Here is a 27,693-nt window from a genome sequence, read left to right as displayed (position 1 = left end):
AAGTGTGTCATCCTTCCCATCACCAATTATCCATTGACCAATCTACCTTTGGAATTTTGACATCATCAGTGATTGTAGTTTCTGCTTGTTTGATCCCAGACTGAAAAGCTGAGGAACCCTCCCGTCTGGTGAGTGGGTTCTCCTAAGGGGGATTCACTTTATGCACCTGTAGGAACTTTGGACTCATACAGTCACTTCAAGTTGTTGTATTTTGACATTTATATATTGCTTTACACCTTTTCATTTGTTCATCCATTTGAGCACAGATTTGTCACTTTTGTATCATATTTTTTATCACTTTTTGCTAGCGCTGTTCCTATACGTTTATCATATTCAAAGTTTTGGCACTTTTTTGCAGCAGCTGCAATATTTTATTTATTCACTTTAATTTGTATCTATCACTTCAGCGCCAGTTAATGAATACAAAGCTGCATTAAAGCAGATCTTCAGGCTCCCCCACCCCATTTTATTTTAACCCCTGCTTACCAAGGATTCTCAGATACCCATCCAGTAGATCCAGCATTTTCCCACAGGAAAAAAATTTAATAAAAACGCATCTCTCTCTCTCTTTCTCTCTCTCTCTGTATATATACAGTATACTGTATATAAACCTATCTATATCAATCTATAGCTATATATATATATTTTTTGTACCATTAGAGATATTAAAGCAGATTGGAACCCTCCTGTCCTTAAGACCCCTTTCATACCAGGGCGTTTTGCAGGCGCTATAGCATTAGAAATAGCACCTGCAATCCGCCCTAAAAAAGCTGCAGCATTGTCTGTAGTGTGAAAGCCCGAGGGCTTTCACACTACAGCGGTGCGCTGGCAGGACGTCAGGGAAAAGTTCTGCCAGCAGCTTCTTAGGAGCGGTGAAGGAGCGGTGTGTTTACCGCTCCTCCACTGCTGCTCCCCATGGAAATCAATGGGGCAGCGCTGTAATACCGCCAGCAAAACGTTGTGGAGTATTGCCGGTGGTTTTAACCCTTTCTCGGACGCTAGCGGGGTGCTTTTACCTCCAAAATGCGCCGCTAAAAATAGCGGTGTCTTACCGCCAACGCTATGGACGGTGTGGTGTGAAAGGGGTCTTACGGTCAAGGAAACTGTCATCTTAGCCACTGTTTTCTATGCAGTTACCATGGTGCTAAACATGTGTTCAGTTATGACACCAGCCATTTGATGGCCTAAAAGATACAAGCAACTATGGCAGTTATCATTCACAACTTGTATTGAATGTAACTATTTTGGGAAACAGTTAAAGCGGAAGTAAACCCATCAATTTAACAGTTTCAAATAACAGTTACATTCTGGCACATGCTGGGAATGTAACACATTGGTTGTGCTCTCAACCAAACTGTCAAACGAACAATCCAATAACTGATGTCATAACTGATCACATGGGCAGCATCATGGCAGTTGAAGATTAAACAGAGGCCAAGATGGCAGCTTCCTCGGCTGAAAATGATAGAAGGATTTACTTCCACTTTAGATCAATGGGTTTTGTTCTGCTTTAAAGTGGTTGTAAACCGTAGGGAAAAAAACAAAACTGCAAGACAAAAGCATAATAAGCTAGTATGCATAGCATACTAGCTCATTATGAATTACTTACCTAAGATCGAAGCCCCTGCAGACATCCTCGTACACCGCTCCGGCAGCCCACATCAGTTACTTCTGGGTATCATGGTAACGGCACACTCACCGGTAACGGCACACTCACTGAAGCAACGGCACGTACAGTTTGCTTTAGTGCACATGTGCCGATGACATCGGCACATGCAAATACAGGGGATATCTTCTAAACCGTTCAGGATTAGGAGGTTGCCAGAGTAGCTACAGGTAAGCCTTATTATAGGCTTGCCTGTAGTAAAAAGTGTGTTGTAAGGGTTTAGTCAAATTCTCATAAAACTACAGACTGTACTCCCATTTTTACATGAGAGATTTCTAGGTTTACTGGAGCACAAGTGCCCGAAGATGTAAGTTGCTTTATGCTTTACAAGGACAAACTCCATCACTCGCAGGTCTTGTGATATATCTACACTATTTATGGGCTCAGGAAAAATGTTTGTTTTTTTTGTCCACATTTCAAACTGTCCTGGTCTGGTCATACATCTGCCAACCGTAATTTATTACGGCAATAAGAGTTTAATGACCATCAAAAGTTTACTGAATTTCATTGGTACTCTATATTGCTTATATTCCGACAATGATATTTTAGCCTATGATAGAAAAAATGATATTTTTATGTTACCTTCATTGCTGGTACACATGAGCGCCCTTTAATATGCATGTGTTGTGTTAATGGGCATTGCCATGTGTTTTCAGAATTGTTACATTTTTAAGGACCCCACTGTTTGCTAGAGTAAGGAAATGTAGATCAGTGCACCAAAAAGGCAGCAGGCAAAATGTTTTCCAATACATTTCTTTCACATAAATACGCCTTATGCCGCGTACACGCGATTATCCAGCTGGCTTAGTCCGGCGGACCTCAGCTGCAAAGTCCATTGGATTGCCCACCGGACTAAGTCCGCCGGATAGTCCGATGGTGTGTACATGGCATTACTGAATGTCTTTAATGTCCGTGATTGCTAAAAAATGCAGAAAAATAGCTGAGATTTTATCTGGTGTGAAAAAAACTCTCAGGCCGCGTACACACGCGCGGACTGTTCGCCCAACTTTGTCCGTCCAACAGTTTCAGCAAACAGTCCGCTCAAAATTAGCATGGACGGACATGCCCACACACGACGAACGAACAGTTTGCTGAAACCGTGCGCGATGACGTGAACAGCACGTACGATGGGACGAAAAATACGACGTCCTATACACTGCATTATAGCTTTCGGCGTGAAAATCCTTTCTGAGCATGCGCGCAACTTTGTTTGACGAACAAGCCTACACACGAGCGGGCTGTTCGCTGAAACAAGGTTTCAGCGGACAGTTTTTCGGAATTTCCGAAAAACCTTGTCCGTCCAACTGTCCGCTGAAACTGTCCGCTGAAAGCCCACACACGAGCGGACTGTCCGCCCAAACACTGTTCAGCGGACAAAGTTGGGCGAACAGTCCGCCCGTGTGTACGCGGCCTCACAGTTCTGGAAAGATCAATGACCAAGGAATACAATATGACTGCATACTGTTATAGGCCTTTGCATGAGTCAATATATTTTACATCAGAAAGACAATCAGAAAAGATGAAGGGACAACCATCAATTTTTTTATTGGTTGAACTAGATGTGTCTTTTTTCAACTTATGGAACTATCAATTAACATCAACTCGATCCTGGGAAATGAGGAAAGTAGAGTAAATGCTTCTGGGGTTGGGGTATCTAACTAAGCCTTTTTTCTTTGGTCTGCATTGGCAAAGACACATAAGAATGGAAATAAAATAATTCATTTTTTATGGCTTTTTTATCCAGGTCCACACTCATCTATACAATCTGGGACCCTTATTCAGTTCCCAGTGACAAAAATAAATAGCAATAAGACTTGGAGCGCGGAGCTGGAAAGTGAAAGTGTGAACTCTCTGTCCATCAACATATGTTCTTCAGCCACAGCCTGCATTGGTCGCTACAGCTTATACTTGGAAGGAACTTATTGGGAAACCTCCACATCCTATTACTTGGGGGACTTCATTTTACTTTTTAATCCTTGGTGTCCAGGTAAAGATTAATTAGAATCAACACAAATAATCAAATTATATGAAATGGGTATAGTTATCACAAATATAACATTTCAAAACACCTTTGGTGCCAAGCGCTAAGCATTGTATCTCTTGTGTGATTTAAGGGTATATTGTTATCCCTATAGTAGTTTTGTATCCATTCTTCCTTCAATCCATCTTTCCTTCCTTCTGACCCACTATCTGCTGTATGTTATCTTTTTAAATGTGTTTGCATTCCTAAATGTCTTATATGGCAGTGCCCAGCTCCTAATGCCCTTTTTGTTTGACAATAGCTTGTCTATTAGCCTTGAAAATGGGCAGAACATGGTATCACATTTTTTCCCCAACATACTTATGTCAGTTTACACCTGTCTACCTCCGGTTCTGATCCACAAAAAAATAAAGGGGGGGGAGGATCTGTCCCCTTTCATTTAGACAGATCAGAGGGTAGTCAGGGGTAAACTGACACCGAAGTCCGTTAAGTCCTGGCCACCTGTAGAGCAGAGCAGGCTCTGCCCGTGCCCTCTCTGCAGAAACTGAACAGACATGGATGTGACATCTGCCCACTCTGCTCCGATCAGAAAGGGATCTGTGAGCTGATCCCCTGCTGATCAGAACGGAATTCGCCTCATGTGAAAGGGGACAAAGTATTTTTATTTGTTGAAAAAGAGATAAAACATGTCAACACCTTTCAGGGCTGTCCCAATATTCCCTTCCACGAGGGCTAGGGCTGGAAACCTAAACCAATGGGAACCATTATGTGGTACAGGCTTCCAGAGTCTGCTTGTTCACAGGGTGCTTATAGTATGTAGTGAATCGATCCTTGAAGTGGTCTGCAGCTAACACTCTATATGCCTCAGGTCACATACAGAACACCAGGCCATTTCTCTATATTGCTGTCTGTGTTTTTCTGTCCCAGGGATAACTAATTACTCTTATTCTTCTGACATGGAAATAGGAAGTGAGTAAAAATCCCCAATGGGTTCAAAGGCAACAAAAAAATCATCCTAAGCTAGGGTTGCCACCTGTCCGGTTTTGACCCGGACAGTACGGGTTTCAGAATGCTGTGCCTGGGTTTCCCTCTGCCTGAGACCCGGACACCAGGGAGTACCATGGGGCCAAATGACAGCGGCGGAGCGGCGAGACCCACCGAGAAGATGGACGCTCGGAACTACAGGGGACAGCGGTGACTTCGCTGGCTCCTGTGTCAGGTAAGTGACACATAATGGACTACTATGCAATGCATAGTAGTCCATTATGCTTTACCTTTGCAGGGAATGAAAGAGGAAGTAAACTCATCAGGGTTTACTTCCTCTTTAAGATAAGTTATGTTATGTTTGTGTCCGCTAATAATGATTTTTTTTTTAGAAACAATATTGTTTTGATATTTTTTGGGGGGCCCTGTCAGGTAGGCTGTACGGGGCCACGTGATTTCTAACAGCATCCCTGCTCTTAACCACTTGCAGACCGGACCATTTTGCTGGTCAAAGACCAGACCACTTTTTGCGATTCGGCACTGCGTCGCTTTAACTGACAATTGCACGGTCGTGCGACGTGGCTCCCAAACAAAATTGACGTCCTTTTTTTCCCTCAAATAGAGCTTTATTTTGGTGGTATTTGATCACCCCTGCGGTTTTTATTTTTTGCGCTATAAACAAAAATAGAGTGACAATTTTGAAAAAAAACGCATAATTTTTTACTTTTTGTTATAATAAATATCCCCCAAAAATATATATAAAAAAAAATTTTCCCTCAGTTTAGGCCGATACGGCAGCGGGCTCCCGATGGCAGGGCGGCATCAAATATTGGACGTACCTGTACGCCAATATGCCTGCCCGTGCCATTCTGTCGACGTACATCGTCGTGCGCTGGTCGGGAAGTGGTTAAACACTGACCTAAAAATCTTTGCACAAATTCTAGCCAACCACATACTCCCCCTACTCACAAAGTTAATATTGCGGGATCAAGTAGGGTTTATCCCGGGCAGAGAAGCCAGGGACAATACACTCAAAGCTCTGAATATCTATTATTGGCTGCTCCAACTCCAACACTCCTGGTTTCTTCTTATTGTTAGATGGAGAGAAGGGGTTTGACAAGTTAGCCCGGGACTATATGTTTGCTACAAGGAACATATCCTATCCTCTCTCTAACCTGCATTTTTAAATCCTCCCCACCTCAATATCTGCTTACACAGTTTAGATCCCTGTAAGCAAACCTACAACATGGAGTAATCTGATTCCCTCAATAAGCGTAAAGAGGTAGATAGGATATACCTTGAAAACTAGCGTCTCTTTTTCTCAAACAAGTTTAAGCCAAAAATTTAACAAAGGTTTCTATACATAGGAGTTTGTAAGTTAACTATATTTGAGCAACTCATTGGATGTTATATTGAGTATTAGTGATGGATGAACTTCTGACGGGACGTTTTGAGAAAGCGAACCACGAACGCGGGCAAAAGTTTGCAGCGGACCCCATTGACTTTAATGGCAGGCGAATCTTAAAAACCTCCAGGTCATATTTTCAGCCACAAAATACTTACTAGCTGTGCACACATAGTCCCACAACATGGACACTGACATAACAAAAGTATTAAGTGAATCCGGGATCGACAACGACAAGCATTCTTTTTTTACCTGTTAAATTTTGACAATTCAGGATCGCATGAAGGCCATGGAGGAGAGGCAAGGTCAGGGCAGGCTATGAAGGGGGTGCAGGAGATGATCAGTGCCACAGTCAGGGCAGCGCAGTCCTGTGCCAGTGTCCCAGTGTGCCAACCTGTGCTTGAGCCCCACCCTCTGCCCGGCCATTACCCCCACCTATGCAGGGCTCCACTGCGGTGGTCCAGAGGTGCCAGTCCAGTGCTGATCCTCAGCCATGGTGCTGGCACTGCCTGCTGATTGGCTTCTCTGCTGCTATCTCCCTCACTGTCTGAAACCAGCACGCGATAGAGACTGAGCAATGACACCAGCACCGTCAGAGAGAGCACTGACACCAGCACCGAGATAGAGAGCACTGACACCAGCACCGTGATAGAGAGCACTGACACCAGCACCGTGATAGAGAACACTGACACCAGCACCGTGATAGAGAGCACTGACACCAGCACTGAGATAGAGAGCACTGACACCAGCACCGAGATAGAGAGCACTGACACCAGCACCGAGATAGAAAGCACTGACACCAGCACCGAGATAGAGAGCACTGACACCACACCAGCAGCGAGATAGAGAGAGAGTACTAACACCAGCAGCGAGATAGAAAGCACTGACACCACACCAGCACCATGATAGAGAGCACTGACACCAGCACCATGATAGAGAGCACTGAGACCACACCAGCACCGAGATAGAGAGCACTGAGACCACACCAGCACTGAGATAGAGAGAGAGCACTGAGACCACACCAACACCGAGATAGAGAGCACTGAGACCACACCAGCACTGAGATAGAGAGAGAGCACTGACACCAGCACAGAGATAGAGAGCACTGACACCAGAACCGTGATAGAGAGCACTGACACCAGTACCGTGATAGAGAGCACTGACACCAGCACCGAGATAGAGAGCCCTGACACCAGCACTGAGATAGAGAGCACTGACACCAGCACCGAGATAGAGAGAGAGCACTGACACCAGAAGTGAAATAGAGAGCACTGACACCACACCAGCACCGTGATAGAGAGCACTGACACCAGCACCGTGATAGAGAGCACTGAGACCACACCAGCACCGGGATAGAGAGCACTGAGACCACACCAGCACAGAGGTAGAGAGAGAGCACTGACACCAGCACGAGATAGAGAACACTGACAGCAGCACTGATACCAGCAACTACACTGATAAAAGACAGCTGCAGAATTGGGCAGCAATCAGCTCAGCAGCATAGCAGTCAAGTATAATAGGCTTTCTATATTTGAAAGAAAGTATATTATACGTGTACAATCCTATATACTGTACACCTATACCAGTCATTAAAAGGACCTTTGTGGACCTAACAGTAATAGCTAGTGATTAAACTGACTGTCCCTGCTCCACACAGCGTCCTGTTCCTACACTGACAAAAGACAGCTGCAGAATCGGTCAGCAGTGCACTCAGCAATCAGTAGCACAGCAGTCAGCAGCAGTGCACCAGAACCCTATATACTGTACACCTATACCAGTCCTTAAAAGGACTTTTGTGGACCTAATAGCTAGCGATTTGTGTCACTACAGTCTGTCCCTGCTCCACACAGCAACCTCTCCCTACACTGACAAAAGACAGAATGTAAAATGGCCGCCAGATAAAGTCTATTTATAAGGTAGGGGGAATGTCCAATTGTCCATGTGCTGAAATGTCTCAATTGGCTGTCCTGTACCCCATGATGGATGTGTCATCATGGGTCAAAGTTCTTTCACAATTTAAACGCATATGTCCGCAGCGCGAACAGCGCCAGAAGTCCGCCGGTTTGGCAAACCGCGAACACGCAAAATTTGCCACGAACCGACCGCCGGGCGAACCGCAAGGCCATCCCTATTGAGTATTCCTAGCATAAACTGACAATGCATATCTCCACGTTCTTTCTACTTCACTCTAAGTACACTAAACAATGCAACAAGTCTTTATTGTTTTATTGAACTAAGCACACCACAAGATAATTTTACGCCTTGTAAATTCATACATCCTTCACAGGTCATGAAGTTAACGTGCAATCGCTCTGGTTTATAATGTACCACTCAATGTATCCTTAACATAATTGTCTTTGTGCAACCCTACCTAGGCTGACGTCAACCTACTATCTCATCCAAATACAATATCCAATACCTTATTGGATATTGTGTTATTCCTAAACCTTGAAAAGACAGCGAACTAGTCTCAAGCTATCGCTCTATCTCGTTCTTAAACACTGACCTAAAAATCTTTGCAAAAATTCTAGCCAACTACATACTCACAAAATTAATAATGAGGGATCAAGTAGGGTTTATCCCGGGAAGAGAAGCCAGGGACAATACACTCAAAGCTCTGAACATCCATCACTGGCTCACCACCTTCAACACTCCTGGTTTCTTCTTATCGTTAGATGCAGAGAAGGCATTTGACAGGTTAGCCTGGCACTATCTAGATGCTGTGTTACAAAATCTAGGCTTCGGCGAATGCCTGATAAGCTTCATAATGTCTCTGTATAAGAATCCCAGAGTGAAAATACGTGTTGGGCTACTGTCAAACCCCTTCCAGATCAAAAATGGCACACGACAAGGATGCCCCTAATACCTCATTTTGTTTGTTCTCACTCTCAAATCCTTTCTATGCAAGATACATGAAAACATGGATATCCAAGGAGTAACCATAGCTGAAAAAAAATACAAAACAGCTGCATTCCCTGGTGACATCCTTTTGTTCCTGTCTAAACCCCTCGTAACCCTACCAAACCTCCTCAAAGACTTCCGCCTATTCCAGTTCATAGCACACTTCAAAATAAACTTCACAAAATCACACGCCCTCAACATAACCCTAACAGATCCACAAGTCATACAATGTAAGCAAAACTTCCCATTCATATGGAAAACAGACGCGATGACATACCTAGGGATCCAACTGCCCGCAAAACTATCTGACCTCTTCCTGAAAAATTATCTCCCACTTCTCAAGACTATTACAGAAGACCTTAAAAATTGAATAAAACACACTTCTCCTTTACACAAACGTATCGAAAAAATTACCACATACTCCCTGAATTACACACCTGCACAATTCTTACTCCATCACCACGAACCAACTGATACACCCTACTTTAAATCACTAGCCATGATGTTAGTTAATGCTGCAAAAATGTGCATACCCACACTGTGGGGCACACAGAGAGTACCCTCCATCTCTGACTGGTACAAAAGAATAAATAGAAATGCAGAAATTGAGGAACTCGTGTCAATTTCCCAAAACTCCCCACATAAATTTACTAATCTATGGGCTTGCTGGATCCACTTTAAATCATCCAAACAATATCTTCAAACGATGAACCTTCCTACCGGGGATGAGCCCGATGTTCGAGTCGAACAACGGGTGTTCGCCTGTTCACCGAATCGCGAACAATTTGGGGTGTTCGCGGCAAATTCGAAAGCTGCGGAACACCCTTTAAAAGTCTATGGGAGTAATCAAAAGTGCTAATTTTAAAGGCTTATATGCATGGTATCATCATAAAAAGTTTTTGGGGACCTGGGTCCTGCCCCAGGGGACATGTATCAATGCAAAAAAAAGTTTTAAAGACTATCTTTTTTTTTCGAGAGCAGTGATTTTAATAAAAATTTTATAAATAAAATAATAATAAATAAAATTAAAGTGAAACGATAAAAGTGAAATATTCCTTTAAATTTCGTACTTGGTGGGTGTCTATAGTATGCCTGTAAATTGTCACATTTGTCTCGTGTTTAGAACAGTCCCTGCACAAAATTACATTTCTAAAGGAAAAAAAGTAATTTAAAAGTACTTGCGGCTATAATGAATTGTCGTGTCCTATAGACTTTAAAGGTGTTTGCGTGTTCAAACAATTTTTTTGCCTGTTCGCATGTTCTGCTGCGAACCGAACCAGAGGTGTTCGGCTCATCCCTACTCCCTACATCCAGCGATGTATCTTGGCCTAGATCAACAAGACCCAGGCCTAGGGCAGCACTTTACGGGGGGGGCAGCAAAAAAGCTGTTCACTCCCCCCAACCCGCACAAAGAAAAGCCCCTTCTCCCGACTCCTGCACAAAAATATAAAGCTCAGACCATACAAACTGGTGACAGGCTAGCAGCAGTTGTGCACCGGTATTCAAATTTAATCTCACATGGAACAATTACTTGGGGTTCGGGACAGATGATCACTCCAGGACACAAACAGCTTGTGTCCAAGGACAGTCATCTGTCCCTCACCATAGATAATCATTCCATAAAGTGATTACATGTAAACATTAAGGATGGCTGCGGCTGCTGTCAGCCTTTCATTGCTTTGAACAGCCTGAGCAGCTTCAACTATCTTCAAGCACCTGAAAATCCAACTGCAGGAGTCTACTGCAGTTGAGTCTCTAAGAGCAAAAGATGGAGCATCAAGAGGAAGGGGTGTGGTTTACATATAACAGGGTGGGCATTAAACGGGAAGGGGTGTGGCCTTGACAGGAAGGGGTTGGTCGTATTTAAATGAGGGGGTGCACGAGTTTATTCAGGCTATTTATTCAGCACAAAACCTAAATACACCACTGCCTACATCTTACCCTTTGCACACAAATGATACTTGGCTGCATGCATAATTTCACATGTCGGTAAACACCTTACCAGTATAAGAAACCGTCATACAGATGACATATCAGTACTTCACTAAGACAAACCCACGCAACTTCCCCTAACCGATCACATACCAATACATACCATAACAAATACGCAGACACTATACGCAGACACAAAATTGATAATGCAACAACCACAACACACCTCTTAGGTCCTTTCTTATCCCTCAAACCCATTCTCCTATAGCTCCCCTATGTTAAACTTCACCCCCCCCCCCCCTTATTAAATCCCTGTGGTAGACCAGATCTGCAAGCTGAGCAAACAACTACTGTACATACTCTATACTATAAATCGGCATACACTAACCTATACACACGATGATCATAAATTAGGAAAGGTAGGGAGTAATGGTAACATTTTACGCATTCTGATCATCATATGTCCTATAAATAGAACTACTCTTCCCTCCTCTATGGAACCGCTGTACTGGTAACCGTTGTAATTGTTTTAGATGCAACATAATATTACTATCAACGCCATATTTGTCAACTATGATCTTCTTTTGTTTACATTTTTCTACTGTGATCTGGTCGTGTCTCTATAAATAAACACACCTACCTGTTGATATTGTAACCATACTTCCCTTTTACTCAATAAAAAGAAGTTTGAAAAAAAAAAAAAAAAAAAAAAAAAAAATATATATATATATATATATATATATATATATATATTATACTAATACTAATATATACTATAATTTATCATTTTCATAGGAGTGAGTCAAATGTAAGCGCATACCTTTAGGGTGGTAATTAGTATCTTAGGCAGAGTGAAGGCTACACCCATCATTTTAAAATATTTTATAGATCCACATACTCAACAAGAATAAAATCAGTATAAATAAATAAATAATAAAGATAGTCCCTGCCAATTCGTTGAAGATTTTGCTTATTATGTGAAGACTTAGCAATGAAAAGGTCACGAGAAGAGCAGGAATGTTTACTACACCCAATGTGTCTCAGTATTGGAACTCCGTTGGCAATGGCACTCCCTCCTTGTTTCAGTACATTTTTATATAACATTGATAATCACCACTGAGGCTGTGAAACTGTCACATTGCTCAACTGCAAGCCCATTTATATAGAAGGATATTTGAGCAATGTTCACCCCTGAGCTTCTTGTAAACATAGCAGGTCTAACATTAAGGAAAAACAACTGACAACCCCAATGGGTGGTACCACAACATAGTCAAAAATGCAACAGATTGTGTAAAAAAAAATGCATTGTTACAGAAGAGCTTACATATCATCCATCCTCCCTAACAAAACAGCAAATTAAAAACATTTTAAAAGGTAAGCATCAGTAAAATTGGAAAAAAATATCCATGGATTCATGAAGAATCGTTCTTGCAAAACCAATCTATTAACCTTCTATGAGGAGGTGAGTTGCCATCTAGATAAAGGAAGGACCGTAGACTTGGTGTATCTGGATTTTGCAAAAGCATTTGACACAGTTCCCCATAAACGTTTATTGTACAAAATAAGGTCCGTTGGCATGGACCATAGGGCGAGTACATGTATTGAAAACTGGCTACAAGGGTGAGTTCAGAGAGTGGTGATAAATGGGGAGTACTTGGAATGGCCAGGGGTGGGAAGTGGGGTCCCCCAGGGTTCTGTGCTGGGACCAATCCTATTTATTTTGTTCATAAACGACCTGGAGGATGGGAGAAACAGTTCAATCTCTGTACTTGTGGACGATACTAAGCTAAGCAGGGCAATAACTTCTCCGCAGGATGTGGAAGCCTTGCAAAAAGATCTGAACAAATGAATGGGATGGGCAACTACATGGCAAATGAGGTTTAATGTAGAAAAATGTAAAATAATGCATTTGGGTGTCAAAAATATGAATGCAATCTATACACTGGGGGGAGAACCTCTGGGGGAATCTAGGATGGAAAAGGACCTGGAGGTCCTAGTAGATGATAGGCTTGGCAATGGCATGCAATACCAAGCTGCTGCTAACAAAACAAACAGAATATTGTCATGCATTAAAAAGGGGATCAACTCCAGAGATAAAATGATAATTCTCCCGCTCTAGAAGACTCTGGTCCGGCCGCACCTGGAATATTCTGTCCAGTTCTGGGCACCGCTCAGGAAGGATGTACTGGAAATGGAGCGAGTACAAAGAAGGGCAACAAAGCTAATAAAGGGTCTGAAGGACATTGGTTATGAGGAAAGGTTGCGAGCCCTGAACTTATTCTCTCTGGAGAAGAGACGCTTGAGAGGGGATATGATTTCAATGTATAAATACCGTACTGGTGACCCCACAATAGGCAAACACCTATTTTAACAAGAATCGTGGCCACTCATTAAAATTTGAAGAAAAGAGGTTTCATAGTTTCATAGTTAGTTAGGTTGAATAAAGACACCAGTCCATCAAGCTCAACCCGAGTGTCCACAACTGTCCCTATCCCTGTACATTGCACACTCACATAGGTCCCTACCCTCAAGGAGCCCACAATCCAAGGTCCCCATTCATATACTATGGCCAATTTTTTTGACTGAAGCCAACTAACCTACCTGCATGTCTTTGGATTGTGGGAGGAAACTGGAGTACCCGGAGGAAACCCACGCAGGCACAGGGAGAACATGCAAACTCCAGGCAGGTAGTGTTGTGGTTGGGATTCGAACCAGCGACCCTTCTTACTGCTAGGTGAGAGTGCTAACCACTACACCACTGTGCTGCCCCGAAATCTTGCACTTTGTTTTTGTTCTCACTTATACATTGATTATATGTAAGTTATATTTCAAGGGACAGAGTACTATTGTTTTGAGGGTTTTATGGGGGTATTCATGCAGACTTGAGTCTGAGCGGTGCTGCCTGCGCATATAGACACAAACAGTGTGGCTTGGTTTTTATCTTAATGTACTGTAAAAAGAAAACCTTAAGGCTTTAAAACCACTTTCATTTCTGTCCATTATACTCCTGAATACTACTCCTATCTTTTACTTTCCTCAATGGCTTCGCATCTGCTTGTTGGTTTCATATGTTGTTTTGCTGCTTTTAACAACAGCTTTTATTATTGGGGCACACATGATGGCCACTACCAGGGTGAGGAAGACGCTGAATCATGGGATAGGAGAGTGGCTGTTTATTAAAAGTCAGCAGCTACAGTTTTTGTAGCTGCTGACTTTTAATCTTTACACAGCAACCTGGAGCTCTTCTTTAACCACTTCAATACAGGGCACATATACACCTTCATACCCAGACCAATTTTCAGCTCTCACTCTTTGCCCTGTACACACGGTCGGAGAATCCGTCGGAATGTGTCCTATCGTACCGTGTTATCGGATAATCCGACTGTGTGTGGTATGCATTGGACTGATTTCGTCGGAATATCCGTCGGACCCAATTTTCCAACTTGTTGGAAATATTTTCCGACCAACTGGTTCAATCGGACATACGATCATGTGTAGAGAATTTTGATCGGACCAAGTGCCACGCATGCTCAGATCAAATTCCTACATCAAAGCTATTGGCTACTAGCCTGAACGTAGTCCCATTGTAACGAAATTACGTCATCACGTTCTGAATGATCCGATTTTTCGACAACTTAGTCCGACCGTGTGTATGCAACAGTTTCGGACAAGATCCGACGGGCAAAATCCGACAGACAAAATCCGATGGATTTGGTTGTCGAAATCTCCGACCGTGTGTACAGGGGCTTAGAGAGGGCTGATTGTTCACTAGAAAGGTATGTAAACAAGGCAGATTTCCGTTCTGCTAGTTGGGGAGTCAGAGATCTTGTGTTTCTGCTAAGCAGGAACACGGATCTCTCTCTTCTCACATCCAAATCGCCGCCCCCACAGTTTGAATGCATTCCCTAGGAACGCATTTAACCGTTCCTGATATTAACCCCTTCCCTGCCAGTGACATTAGTACAGTGACAGTGCATTTGTTTTAGCAGTGATCACTGTGTTGGTGTCACTGGTCCCCAAAAAGCATCAGATTTGTCTGCCACAATTTCGCAGTCCCACTAAAAAACGCTGATCACCCCCATTACTATTAAAAAATTATAATAATTCCATAAATCTATCACATTGTTTGTAGATGCTATAACTTTTGCACAAACCAATCAGTATGCACTTATTGGGATTTTGTTTACCAAACATATGTAGCAGAATACATATTGGCCTACATTGATGAAGAAATTTGTTTTGTTTTTTAAATCATTAGGTGTGTTTTATTGCAAAAAGTTAAAAATATTGTTGTTTTTCTTTTTCTTTTTTCTTTTTTTTTAATTGTTGGTCTTTTTTTGTTTATAGCGCACAAAATAAAAAACACAGAGGTGATCAAATACCACCAAAAGAAAGCTCTATTTGTGGGGAAAAAAGAATGTCAATTTTATTTTGGTACAGGGTCACACGACCGCAGAATTGTCAGTTAAAGTTATTGCAAAAAATGGCCTGGTCATAAAGGGGGGTAAACCTTCTGCCGCTAAAGTGGCTAAAATGTCTGTTTATGACACACAGTTCTTTAGCAAATGAAATCCAGTCATTCAGTCAGAGATACATGTACAGTACTTTAATGGCTGCTGTTGGTAAAATCTGTTTTCTGTTACTCCATCAGAAATGTGTTATTGGCAGCAATAAGAAATAGTGTGCTAACTGGTATCTATTTGCAGAGGATGATGTGTTTCTGGACAATGAAGCCTTAAGACAAGAATATGTCATTAATGAATATGGCTTGTTGTATCAGGGAACTAAAGATTTTATTGTTACTGTCCCATGGAACTTTGGACAGGTAAGATTTATTTTTATCAGTTTATTTATGTATGTATTTATATGTAATAATTTATTTTGATTTCTGCTTACTCAACTGTGTGTGGGCTAGCTGAACAAAATGGCAGGGGAGATACATATACTAAAGTTCAACGAAACTCAACAATTGAGGAATTTATATGCTATAAAATTTAGAAATGTTAATAGTTCCTAAGCAGTACCCTGAAGAATGTACTTTCTTGGTAGGTGAGGGTGCCCAGGCACTTGTGTTCTGTAGCCTCATAACTGTATACAGTAGGGATATGCAATTAGCGGACCTCCAGCTGTTGCAAAACTACAAGTCCCATCATGCCTCTGCCTCTGGGTGTCATGCTTGTGGCTGTCAGAGTCTTGCTATGCCTCATGGGAATTGTAGTTCTGCAACAGCTGGAGGTCCACTAATTGCATATCCCTGGTATACAGTATAAGCAGTGTGAGATCTAAGGCACTGCTTCCTCTGACTTCTAGTTTCAGAAGATTTGGAGAAATATTTGGTGATGCCATATTGTTGTTGCTCACTGTTCTCCTTGTTGGAGGTTCTGACATGAGGACCAAAGCCCTGCCTCTGGTGGTGGTCAACTTTCTTGATATGGGGGGCCTTAAGTGCGGCCTTCAACATCACCAAAGTGCCACACATATAATTTAGTGAATATTCAGTATCAGAGACAGCAGACACAATCAACATATAGTCAAAGACTATGGTTATGATACAAAAAATGGTCAGAGACTGTGGACATAACACAGGAGATGTCTGCAGTTGTATCACAGCAGACATAATACAAGAGATAGTCGGCAACTGCAAACATGATACAAGTGATAGTCAGAGACTGCAGACATAATACAAGAATTAGTCAGAGACTGTGGATATAATGCAAGAGATGATCAGAGAGTGCAGACATGGTAAAAATAAAAGAGATGGTCAGAAACTGCAAGCATGATACAGAAGATGGTTGGAGACTACCAACATAATTCAGGAGATGGTTGGAGACTGCAGACATGATATAAGGGGTAGTCAGCAGCAGCTACAAACATGACACGCATGATTGTGAGAGAGGATGCAGACATGATACAACATAAAAGAGATGGTCAGAAACTGCAAACATGATATAAGAGATGGTTGGAGACTACCAACATAATACAGGAGATGGTTGGAGACTGCAGACATGATACAAGTGATAGTCAGAGACTGCAGACATGATACAAGAATTAGTCAGAGACTGTGGATATAATGCAAGAGATGATCAGAGAGTGCAGACATGATACAACAAAAAAGAGATGGTCAGAAACTGCAAACATGATACAAGAGATGGTTGGAGACTACCAACATAATACAGGAGATGGTTGGAGACAACAGATTGTCAGAGACTGTAGACACGATACAATAGATGGTCAGAGACTGTAGATATACAACAGATGGTCAATAGACTGCAGACATGATACAGGAGATGGTACAAGTAGTAGTCAGCAACTGCAAACATGACACGCATGATGGTGAGAGAGAGTGCAGACATGATAAAAGAAAGGGTCAGAAACTCTGGATACAATGCAAGAGATGATCAGAGAGTGCAGACATAATACGACATACAAGTCATGGTCAGAAACTGCAGACATGATACAAGTGATGGTCAGAAACTGCAAACATGATACAAGTGATGGTCAGAGACTGCAGACATGATACAACAGATGGTCAGAGACTGCAGACACAATACAATAGATGGTCAGCCAGTGACTGTAGACATGACAACAGATGGTCAATAGACTGCAGACATGATAAAGGAGATGATCGGAGACTGTAGACATGGTGCAGGAAATGGTCAGAGACTGTGAAGATGCTAAAAGAGTGGTTGTTGGAAACTGGATTCATGTTTTAGGAGACAATCCTAAACTAAAGAAATATTACATGAGGCTGCTAGAAATCACTGCCATAACAGGACAATAGGGAAACACTGATTAGTGCCTGCAGAGCTCCCAAGGGCTGTACATAAAGTGACCAGAGGGCCCTATGCAGGCCCGAGACCAGTAGTGTATTTAGGTTTTGTGCTGCCCTAGGCCTGACTAAACGGCCAGCATCACTAAACCCTCCCTGCAGCCAGCAACAATAGGGCCCTCCCTCAACAGCAGATCCCTCCTAGCAACAACTGGACCCCTAGTGACATAAGATCCCCCACCAGCAGCAATAGACCTCCCCAGCAACAATAGACCCACCTCACCGCACAAATAGATCCCCTCCAGCGACAATAGATCCCCTAGCAGCCAGTATCAATAGACCCTGAAGCACCCCCCACCACCCTTCGTCATTACATACATTCAGTGCTGGAGGTGCCAGAACTGCATTTCCCTGTGTTTCCACTGAAAAAAAGCCCTGTATATTGAAATATTGCAGTTTCAGAGAACACTTGCTGGGGAAATTAAAGCACAGAGGTAAAAACAGTGACCTGGTAGCGGTGATGGTACAAGTTGTCACTCTATTATGTGGTAAACCACACCTTAACAACAGGGATTAAGTTAAAACATTATTTCATCATCACCCCTCAGGCAGGTTATTAGGTTGACAGTAAGAATCACCTCAACAAGTTCAGCAAACAATAATGTGTTAGCTTTATTTTTCAGCTTTTGAAAGCAGACAGAACGTGATTGAATTTTTGTGTTTTCTTTACTGCATTTGGCACAGGTGCTTTCAATATGTGACAAAGTGTTAAGCTGGGGTACTGAATGAAAACTCACGGAGGTAGAGTCAGTAAAACTTTCCTCTGGCAGAGGTCCAAATTTACATGTTTGTGCTATAATAAATCACAGCCCCCATTACATTACAGTGCTAAACCTTTCGTCCAATTTCTAAATTGCTGCATTTACACATTTTAAAAGCCAATATAAAGGAATAGTAGTGGTAAAAAAAGTCCTTGTGGATTTAATTAACCTTTTTTATGGTTAATTCTCCTTTAAGGGCGTGTGGCAGGGGGCGTGTCCTATGCCTACATACATTTGTTATGCATCTGTGTCTTCAGTCACCCTTTCACATCATAGCCCTCTTTTCACCACAATCCCCTCTCTACATACGTGTCCTCAGTCCCCCCTTCACATCACAACCCCCTTTTACATCACAGCCCCCCAATCCCTTTAAATCAGTGTTCTCAGCCCTCCTTCCACATCATAGCCCCCGATTTACATCAGTGTCCTTAGTGCCCCTCCTTCATATCATAGCCCCTTCTTTGCATCAGTGTCCTCAGGTCCTCAGTCCCCCACTTCACACCACACCCCCACCCCCCTTAACATTACAGTCAACTCCCTTTACATTAGTATGAACATTCCCTCTTGCAGGCCAGATCACATATGCAATTCCTGTGCGATTCAGTGCGGTGCATGCACTACTTTTAAAAAATGTACTGCAGCAAATTGCATGGTACTACTACTGTACCATGTAATCTGGTGCAAGCAAACGCCCTTTAATTGTGATCTGCATTTGGGATGTCAAAATAGGAATATATCGCTACCCTTAGCAGATCGCAGACCCAGTACATGCTGAACGCAGTGTGGGAAATGCACACAGAAAGCAAGTTTCCTGCACCACTTTCTGGTGTTAACATGCTCCTACATAATCGACACCTTTCACATCACAGTCCCCTCTTTACAGCAATCCCACGGTGTCCTCAGATCCCCTTAACATCACAGCCATGGGTGTCCACAGGTAGGGGCAAGGGGGGTAAAGTGCCCCCCCCCCCCGGAATCAGGGATTGGATCTTAAATTTACCACAGTTGCGTCGCTATTGGGGTGTGGGCAGCCCGCACCCTGGGTGCCACCCACCAGTAGGGTGACAACATAGAGGTGCTGTCATGCCCCCCCATCAGTGTAGTGTGACTTTGGGCTGTTTTCCCTGCTCAGTCCAGCAGAGAACTTGGCAGTGCTGTGACAGGAGAAAGGTGAGCTGCGGGCTATAAGAGGTTTCCCCTGCTTGCCCCCCCCCCCCCTTTCTCCTGTCAGGGAGAAGAGACGGCGACTCTCACCAGGTTCCCCACCCAGCTTCCTGCCCCCTCTGTTACCTCCCTATTGGCCACAACTGAGGGCCAGTCAAAGGAGACTAGGATTGGAGAGCATCATGGGACATGTAGTCCCAAAGATTGGCGGCCCCATTTCCCACAGGGAGGAGGCTACAGCTTGATCAAGAGAGAGCTTGAAAGACTGCAGCCTGGAAAAACGTGAGAGGGAGAGAGTGCTACAGGACAAAGAATGAGGAATGTGTTGGGCAGAAGCCAGAGAGAGAGAGCCGCGCTGCCCAGTGCCACCAGAGAGAGCCACACTGCCCAGCACCACCAGAGAGAGAAAGACTAAGCCACTACCAGGGTGCAGACATGATACACTACTGACCAGAGTCGCCCCTGGGGAACCCAGAGTGAGCGATCGTCCAGCAGGAGGGATCACTGCTGTAGTTTTGTGGGGTCTGGAAAGAGGGCCTGTTGGCCATTATCCATTACTTATCCTAGGGACTGTACTATGCCTGCAGTCTCTGACCATGATAATGTGATAATGACATTGTTGAAAAGGGGTGATGCATGGGTGACCCTAAAATGATGCCCCTCCCTGAAAAAAGTTCTGCGGACGTCCATGATCACAGCCCCCCTTATCCCCCCTTTCCTCTCTTACATTACATTCCCCCTTTCAATGGCAGCCTCCCCTGGACTAGAGCTACTCGATTCTGGCCAAAATGAGAATCGCAATTTTTTTGCTTAGCATAAAAAGATCACAATTCTCACAGCGTAAAACCTTTTATGTTATACAAAAATTGGGCTAACTTTACTGGTTAGTTTTTTTTTTTAATTCGTTAAAGTGTCATTTTTTCCCCAAAAAAACTGCATTTGAACGACTGCTGCGCAAATAGAGTATGACATAAAATATTGCAACAACCACCATTTTATTCTCTAGGGTCCCTACTAAAATATATATATATATATCACATACAAGTATCACTGATAAGTATCCACTGACAAATATCACTGATCCCAGCGCTCCAAAGAAGATGTTTAAAATTGAGATTTAAATTACAAGCTGCTATCATACCAAAACAAAATATCAAAAACACATATAGTATCATATATTCTAGAAAGCCATATCGCAGTGTTACTATATTGACAGCGCTAGAAAAGAAATTAGAAATATGAGACAAACAGAAAATGCGAAGTTAAAAAGTTCATAGATATTGAGCGATGTGCTGAATCTTAGGTTGTGAATAGAGTGCTCCACTTAATTCTCAAATAGGGGAAAAAGAGTCAATTTCAACACCATCCACCACAATACTTTTATCCAGTGTGAAGCTTCGTGCTCAGTGTCACTCCCAATGGTAATGCACTTACCCCAAAAAGGGTTATATACAGGCACTTCTAATTATAAATCACTCCGAGTGTTTCTAAGACAAAACCTCCAAGTAAGGCTCTCTCCTCACAGCACCATTCGCAAATATTTTCACATATGGGAGAAATCAAGAGTACAATCCATAGTGCAAACCATTTTAATCAGCAATCTCGTATATACTCTTTAAAAACATACGTACAATGTACATAATATCATGTGGCATTAAGTATCGTCAGCAGGGCACAGTCTGATCTCACCAAACTCCAGAACACAGTAATAGAAAACGGTCTCAGTGTTTAAGGTGAGTCCCGGGAAGACTGGCTCTCCTCCTACGATAGTGAACAGCTGCACGGTCACCCCCATATGCGTTTCGTCATCACGTCTTCGTCTGTGGGGAAGATGTGTGATTTATAATTAGAAGTGCCTGTATATAACCCTTTTTGGGGTAAGTGCATTACCATTGGGAGTGACACTGAGCACGAAGCTTCACACTGGATAAAAGTATTGTGGTGGATGGTGTTAAAATTGACTCTTTTTTCCCTATTTGAGAATTAAGTGGAGCACTCTATTCACAACCTAAGATTCAGCACATCGCTCAATATCTATGAACTTTCTAACTTCCCATTTTCTGTTTGTCTCATATTTATAATTTCTTTTCTAGCGCTGTCAATATAGTAACACTGCGATATGGCTTTCTAGAATATGTGACACTATATGTGTTTTTGATATATATATATATATATATATATAATGTCTGGGGGTTCTAAGTAATTTTCTAGCAAAAAAAATTATTTTAATTTGAAACCAACAAATAACAGAAAAATGTTTAGTGTTTAAAGTGGATGTAAACCTGAATTTTATTTTATTTTTTTATTTCATAATGTAGAGTATAAGACTTCCTATCATTTGAGCCCAGTCTTGCCACAAAGAGTTAATCTAGCTCTGAGCAATCTTGACAAACAGAGACTTGTCAAATCCTCCCCCTTGCTGTGAGTGACAGGTGATTTACATATCTCGTGCACTAGCCTAAGAGACATGCATTATTTTTTAATTCCCTCCCCCACTCCTTTCTTCTGCTGCTCTGCCAGGATTGGATGTTCCACACCTCAGCATAATTCGGCATGCTGAAGTCATGTGGTTACTGTCCTGTTTTTTTACTGGATGTTAGTGATCATAGCAGAAGTACAGTGTAAGAAATACACAGGAGAAAATGCATATTGACATGGGGAGTGTAGAGGTGGGCGGGGAGTCTACTGACATCACAACTCCACCCACCGAGCTCCAGACAACAGACCCACCCACAAAATCTGCAGTTTTTCGGGTCTCATAACAGACAGAGGGGAGACATTTGACAGGTAAAGATACATGCAGGAGGCATGAATATCCTTATAGATAACCCCTATGACAATAGTTTAGAAAGGATGACATTGGGTTTACATCCATTCTAAGTGTTTAAACTTCCCTCATTTACACACCAAAGTGTATTCCTTTGATCTAAAGGACAAATGTTCATACTTAAGTTCCACTGCTAAAGAATGTGATTCTTGGCAGACTGCCCAGTTTTTTTTTCCCTTTCTTTTGACGGTTGTTGATTTTATCAGAGCAGAGAGAATTCTCTGCATAGAAAGAATCAGGAAATACTTTGTCAAGATCGCAAGGGGGAAAAAATCGCAATAACGATTAATCGTTCAGCTCTACCCGGGACAGTCCCACCTTAACACGGCAGGGTAGAGGTACTTATCACTCTGGATGTCCCCTCCTGGCTCTCTGGCCCAGCTACCATGGTCATTCTCACAGCAGGGTAGGGGGCAGGAGGTGATGCAAGTTTGGATGGAGGTTTGGAGCTGCCGAACATATTATTTTAACAAGCAGGTTACTACCTGTTTACTTATTTGAAAATACTTCCCATCTCTGTCCAAATCTGCAGAACCTCCTGGCCCCTGCCTGGCCCTGAGGATGACAACAGTAGCAGGATGGGAGAGGACATCAAGCTGCTAAGTGGTATGGTTGTGGTCCGGAAAGGACTAACTTGGTCAGTGTCCAGACTGCCGTGTGACGTTTAGTGGTCCCTGATGTAAAGGGTTATAAGCAAATTTAGATTTCATTTCACACGTGGCTGTCACTGACAGGAAGCTGTCATTGGACAGGCAGTGAGGAGGCAATATGTTGGCTCCTCAGCACCTGTTTTACCCCATAAATGCCACACCACTGTGCATTGTTGTGCACAACCCCCTTTCACGCTTGTATAGCTGAAAAAAGCTGCTCCATGCACTCCTGTGTAAAAGCCTTCACACTGGAGCAGTGCACTGGCAGGGTGTCCCAAAAAGTCCTGCCAGCAGCTTCTTTGGAAAGCCGTGAAGGAGCGGTGAACTCACCTCTCCTCCACCGCTGCTCCCCATTGAAATCAATGGGGCAGTGCTGTGATAACACAGGCAAAACGGCGCTCCGGCTGCATTTTGTGGGTGGATTTAACCCCTTTTCGGCTGCTAGCGGGGGTCAAAACCGCCCTTCTAGCGGCTGAATAGCACTGCTAAAACAACGGTAAAGCGGCGCTAAAAATAGTGCTGCTTTACTGCCGATGTGCCCCTCGGCTCGGTGTGAAAGGGCTCTTACTCAGCTGTTGATGATTTCCTGCTTGTCAGTCCTGCCTATTTAAGCCGTTCAGCCAAGTGGATCTCTGCCTTCACCTTGGTCAACATCACAGAGATGATCTCCTGCGTTCCTGTTTAAAGGCTTGCTTTGCTGACATCCCTTCTGGCTCCAGATCCTGCTTGTTGTTTCACTACGTTGATCCCTGACTTTTAGCTTGGCTGACTATCCATTCCGGTTACTGAACTTTGGCTATGTTTTTGACTACATTTGTTCTTTTTACTTTTATTATTAAGCAAGTGTGATTTAACTGTACTTCTGTCTTGGTCTGATTTCATGGTTTCTGACATTGTCGTGTTCACTGGGCTCTACAACCTGCCAAATGTAACCCATTCAAATGAATAGAGCCCCCCAACCATTTACAGTGCATGGTAGTGTGCAATGTACAGGGTAAAACAGGTGCTGAGCCTGAAGAGGCAACATTTTGCCTCCTTGCCGCCTGTCAAATCAACAGTTTCATTTGACTGCCCACTTCCTTAGCTTTCTTTCCTCTTGTGGCAGCTGAACACAAAGGGAGAGTGTAAAGCCCCATACACACTATCAGTTTTTCTGCTGAGTTTTTCCTTCAGATTTACCAAAATCATATAATATGAGGTCAAACCTTAGGAGTTTCAATTTGTATGCAATCAGACAGGCCCTTGCACTACATGGTTTTGGTAATCCTGAAGGAAAAAATCAGCAGAAAATCTGATAGTGTGTATGGGGCATAAGAAAGCAGCTATGTTTCTGTGGAGGTCTAGGTTACAGTGAACCTGTTTCTTTTCCCTTTATTTGCACTGCTATAGAGAAAACCTAAGAGACTTCCATTTATCTTTCTACTAACTTTAGTTTGAAGATGGAGTAGGTGACATCTGCTTAAGAATTATGGACATGAACCCAAATTTTCTAAAAGACCCAGCCTATGATTGTTCTAAAAGAGGAGACCCTGTCTACATAAGTAGAATAATCTCTGCCATGGTAAGCACATTTTTTCTCTATATTGGAAGACAGATATGCCTGTGAAGTGTAGTATGCTTTAACATCATGTGATGTTCCCAATCCAACCTGTAGATCAACTCTAATGATGACCGTGGAGTGTTGGAATCCTCCTGGAATGAGGTATTCACAAATGGTGTCAATCCAAGTTCATGGAATGGAAGTGTTAATATCTTGCGGCTCTGGGACCGTAGTGGTTGCAGACCAGTTCGATATGGGCAGTGCTGGGTTCTGGCTGGAGTCATGTGCACAGGTAAATGATATATTTTTTCTCTTTATATCGCTTAAGTACTAAGTAGAAATTAGGAGACCTCAAGCTTTTGCTTTCTAGGAAACTTATGCAAACAAGTCTTTCCAATACTGAAAGTCAAACTGACCATCAAATAAGTACTGCGGCAGGTCGGTTCTATTACGCAAAATCACGTACCTGTACATGATTTTTTGCAATAGCCACCGAAGGGGCGCGTGCCCTCCGGCGCGTAGATTGGTGATCACTCTCCACAGAGATAGAACTGCAATCTGCTGATATAAACAAGGCAGACCACCGTTCTGTCAGGCATGGACACTGTGATCTTGTATTCCTGCTAATCAGGAACACGGATCACTGTGTCCATGCAATGAGCCCATCCCCCCACAGTAAGAAAGCACAAACAGGAAACACACTTAATCCTTTGATCGCCCCTGATGTCAACCCCTTCCCTGCCAGTGTCATTTATACAGTGTCAATGCATATTTTTTGCACTGATCACGGTAATAATGTCACTGGTTCCCCAAAATGTGTCAAAAGTTTGGTGACCGATCTGTTCGCCGCAATGTCACAGGCCCGATAAAAAAACTTGCAGAGTAGATCAAATACCACCAAAAGAAAGCTCTATTTGTGGGGAAAAAAAGGACATCAGTTTTATTTGGGTACAACGTTGCATGACCAGGCAATTATCAGTTAAAGCAACGCAGTGGCGTATCTCAAAAAATGGCCTGGTCATTAAGGGGTGAAAACCTTACTAAAATAATCTATGTTGTTATGTGTCAAATAGTCAAATGTTGGTCATGGTTTACATAAGGTGTCAGTGTGAACTTTATTTTCTCAATATTAGATTATACAGTATCGGCACATGAAATAACTTCTCAATTTTTGTCTGGTCAGTAATGCGGTTCCTGGGAATACCTACCCGTGTAGTAACAAACTTTGAATCTGCCCATGATACCAACTTGACACTGACTGTGGATGAGTTTTATGATGAAAATGGGAAGAAGCTGGAGACTACTCAGGGAGACAGTGTCTGGTAAGAATATAAAAATGTAATACATATTCACACATTAATTATATTTTATCAAACTACCTTTTAAAAATGAATGAAAACTCAAATTTACAGTGTAACTGTACTTCTTACTGGAGTATCAGCACACACTCGAGCTCTCCATAGCAGGTGTAACTGAATCTGCATGGGTTCAGTTCAAGGAGTATTTGTTGAATCTTGTTAAATCGGTTGTAAACCACGGATGTTCAAAAAAAACAAAACCCGAAAGGCAATGGCATAATGTGCTAGTATGCTTTGCATACTAGCATATTATGAAATACTCACCTTAGAAAAAAAAAGCCCTCCAGCACTGTAAAGTCACCACTGAAAGGGCTGACATGTTTCCCCTGTCTGTCTTCCTGGTTTGCGAGCTCTGGCTATGTGATTGGCCAGAGCAGGGTGCATGCGTGCGGGAGCCCTTAGTTCCGGCACGAAGCTTTGAAGTTCAAGCAAGATACCTCGGACCTTCGAGTGCATGCGCCAGTGATGTCACTGGTGGTTACAATTTATATCAGACTAAAGTGTGTAGTGACATGGGACAATACTTTTACATAGGGTCTCTGTGTAACAAATTATTGCACATGGTATAAGGCTAATCTCTAAGTCGGGAATCCGCCATAATATTTGAATCTCACATGACCACGGTCCCTGCCTGGTCCTAGGCATTGATGAGCGTGCGCCACACGAAAAGGTATCACCGCATGTAGGATGAGTAGCCCCATCCACATGCAGGCTTTACCCTGCCACCTCACTTCCAGTGAAAGAATGGCATCCCAATGCGCACATATTGTAGACCTCAGGCATCCACTTAATAAACTCCTTCGCACCCATACCATGCTGCCAGGTTATGGGTCTTCGTAACTTGGGTTCGATCCCAGTTACTTTTGGAAACAGAAAGCTGGGGAGGGAGCCAGATCCCCGACCCCCTCATTATTGGAGGACCCGTCATCTATACGAGGTACCACGCCACAGGACTACACTGTTCACTAGTTCTTGATTACCTACAGTAACTGCATTCCTCCTTCTGCTTGTCTTGCTGAGTAGACCTTTTGTATTGGCTTTGCTTCATATCTCACATGTGCCTTACTGACCCTGTTCCTTCATATGTCAGAAACAATCATGCACCCCATTAATTTACTTCAGGTCAGGCTTAGACCAGTTGATGCAACTGTACTTGGACAATTGGAGATACAGTTCAACATGAGCAATAGCGATGGAACATTTCCTAACTAACGTAACTAAGCTGCCTTCTGATTTTCACACCATTTTTTTTTGTTACCATTAGTAGTTCACTCAATGTTTTCACTTGTTGCTTAGGATTACTCTATAATTTGCACAAGATGGAAGATATACAGTATATCGGCTGTTATGGTAATCCTGGAAATGTTACACCACTCAACATGCATATGAAATACAAGTCCTGGTGTCTTGTTCCACAAATCTAAGCAAACTCAGGTTTCTTTAACCTCTTGTTTCCCCTGATGGTGAGAACTGCGCAGTTCCCAGTTCTGCTACTCTGCTGGTGCCAGTGGTCATTATACGGAAGCTTACCATTTCATTCTGCATGTGCTAGAGGAGTGAAACATAATTTCTTGTTTTTATAATGGCCAAAGCCATAAGGGCAGCAGAGGTAGGTGCTCTGGACAATAGACCTTGTGCCCTGATGTATCCATTCAGTCAGTAAAATATTATTTTTTGTAGAGCATTAAAAGAAGG

The 27,693-nt window shown here is 42.8% G+C and overlaps 1 protein-coding gene across 1 annotated transcript in view; it reads left to right on the top strand.

Annotated features, from left to right (window-relative positions):
- The window catches only part of LOC143935280 (protein-glutamine gamma-glutamyltransferase 5-like), a 71,131-nt gene that overhangs the window by 10,062 nt on the left and 33,376 nt on the right, over nucleotides 1-27,693 (top strand). The window contains exons 3-7 of the mRNA XM_077459027.1: nucleotides 3,411-3,653; nucleotides 15,576-15,694; nucleotides 24,533-24,661; nucleotides 24,755-24,932; nucleotides 25,824-25,962. Coding sequence (XP_077315153.1) covers nucleotides 3,411-3,653; nucleotides 15,576-15,694; nucleotides 24,533-24,661; nucleotides 24,755-24,932; nucleotides 25,824-25,962 — 808 coding nt within the window. The remainder of the gene's footprint in view (nucleotides 1-3,410; nucleotides 3,654-15,575; nucleotides 15,695-24,532; nucleotides 24,662-24,754; nucleotides 24,933-25,823; nucleotides 25,963-27,693) is intronic.

Source organism: Lithobates pipiens, unplaced genomic scaffold, assembly GCF_037356315.1.
Source record: "Lithobates pipiens isolate NorthernLeopardFrog02 unplaced genomic scaffold, aLitPip1_a1.2 Scaffold_28, whole genome shotgun sequence".
NCBI classification, from domain to species: domain Eukaryota; kingdom Metazoa; phylum Chordata; class Amphibia; order Anura; family Ranidae; genus Lithobates; species Lithobates pipiens.
The sequence above is the reverse complement of the archived record's forward strand: the minus strand, read 5'-3'. Positions and strand labels throughout refer to the sequence as shown.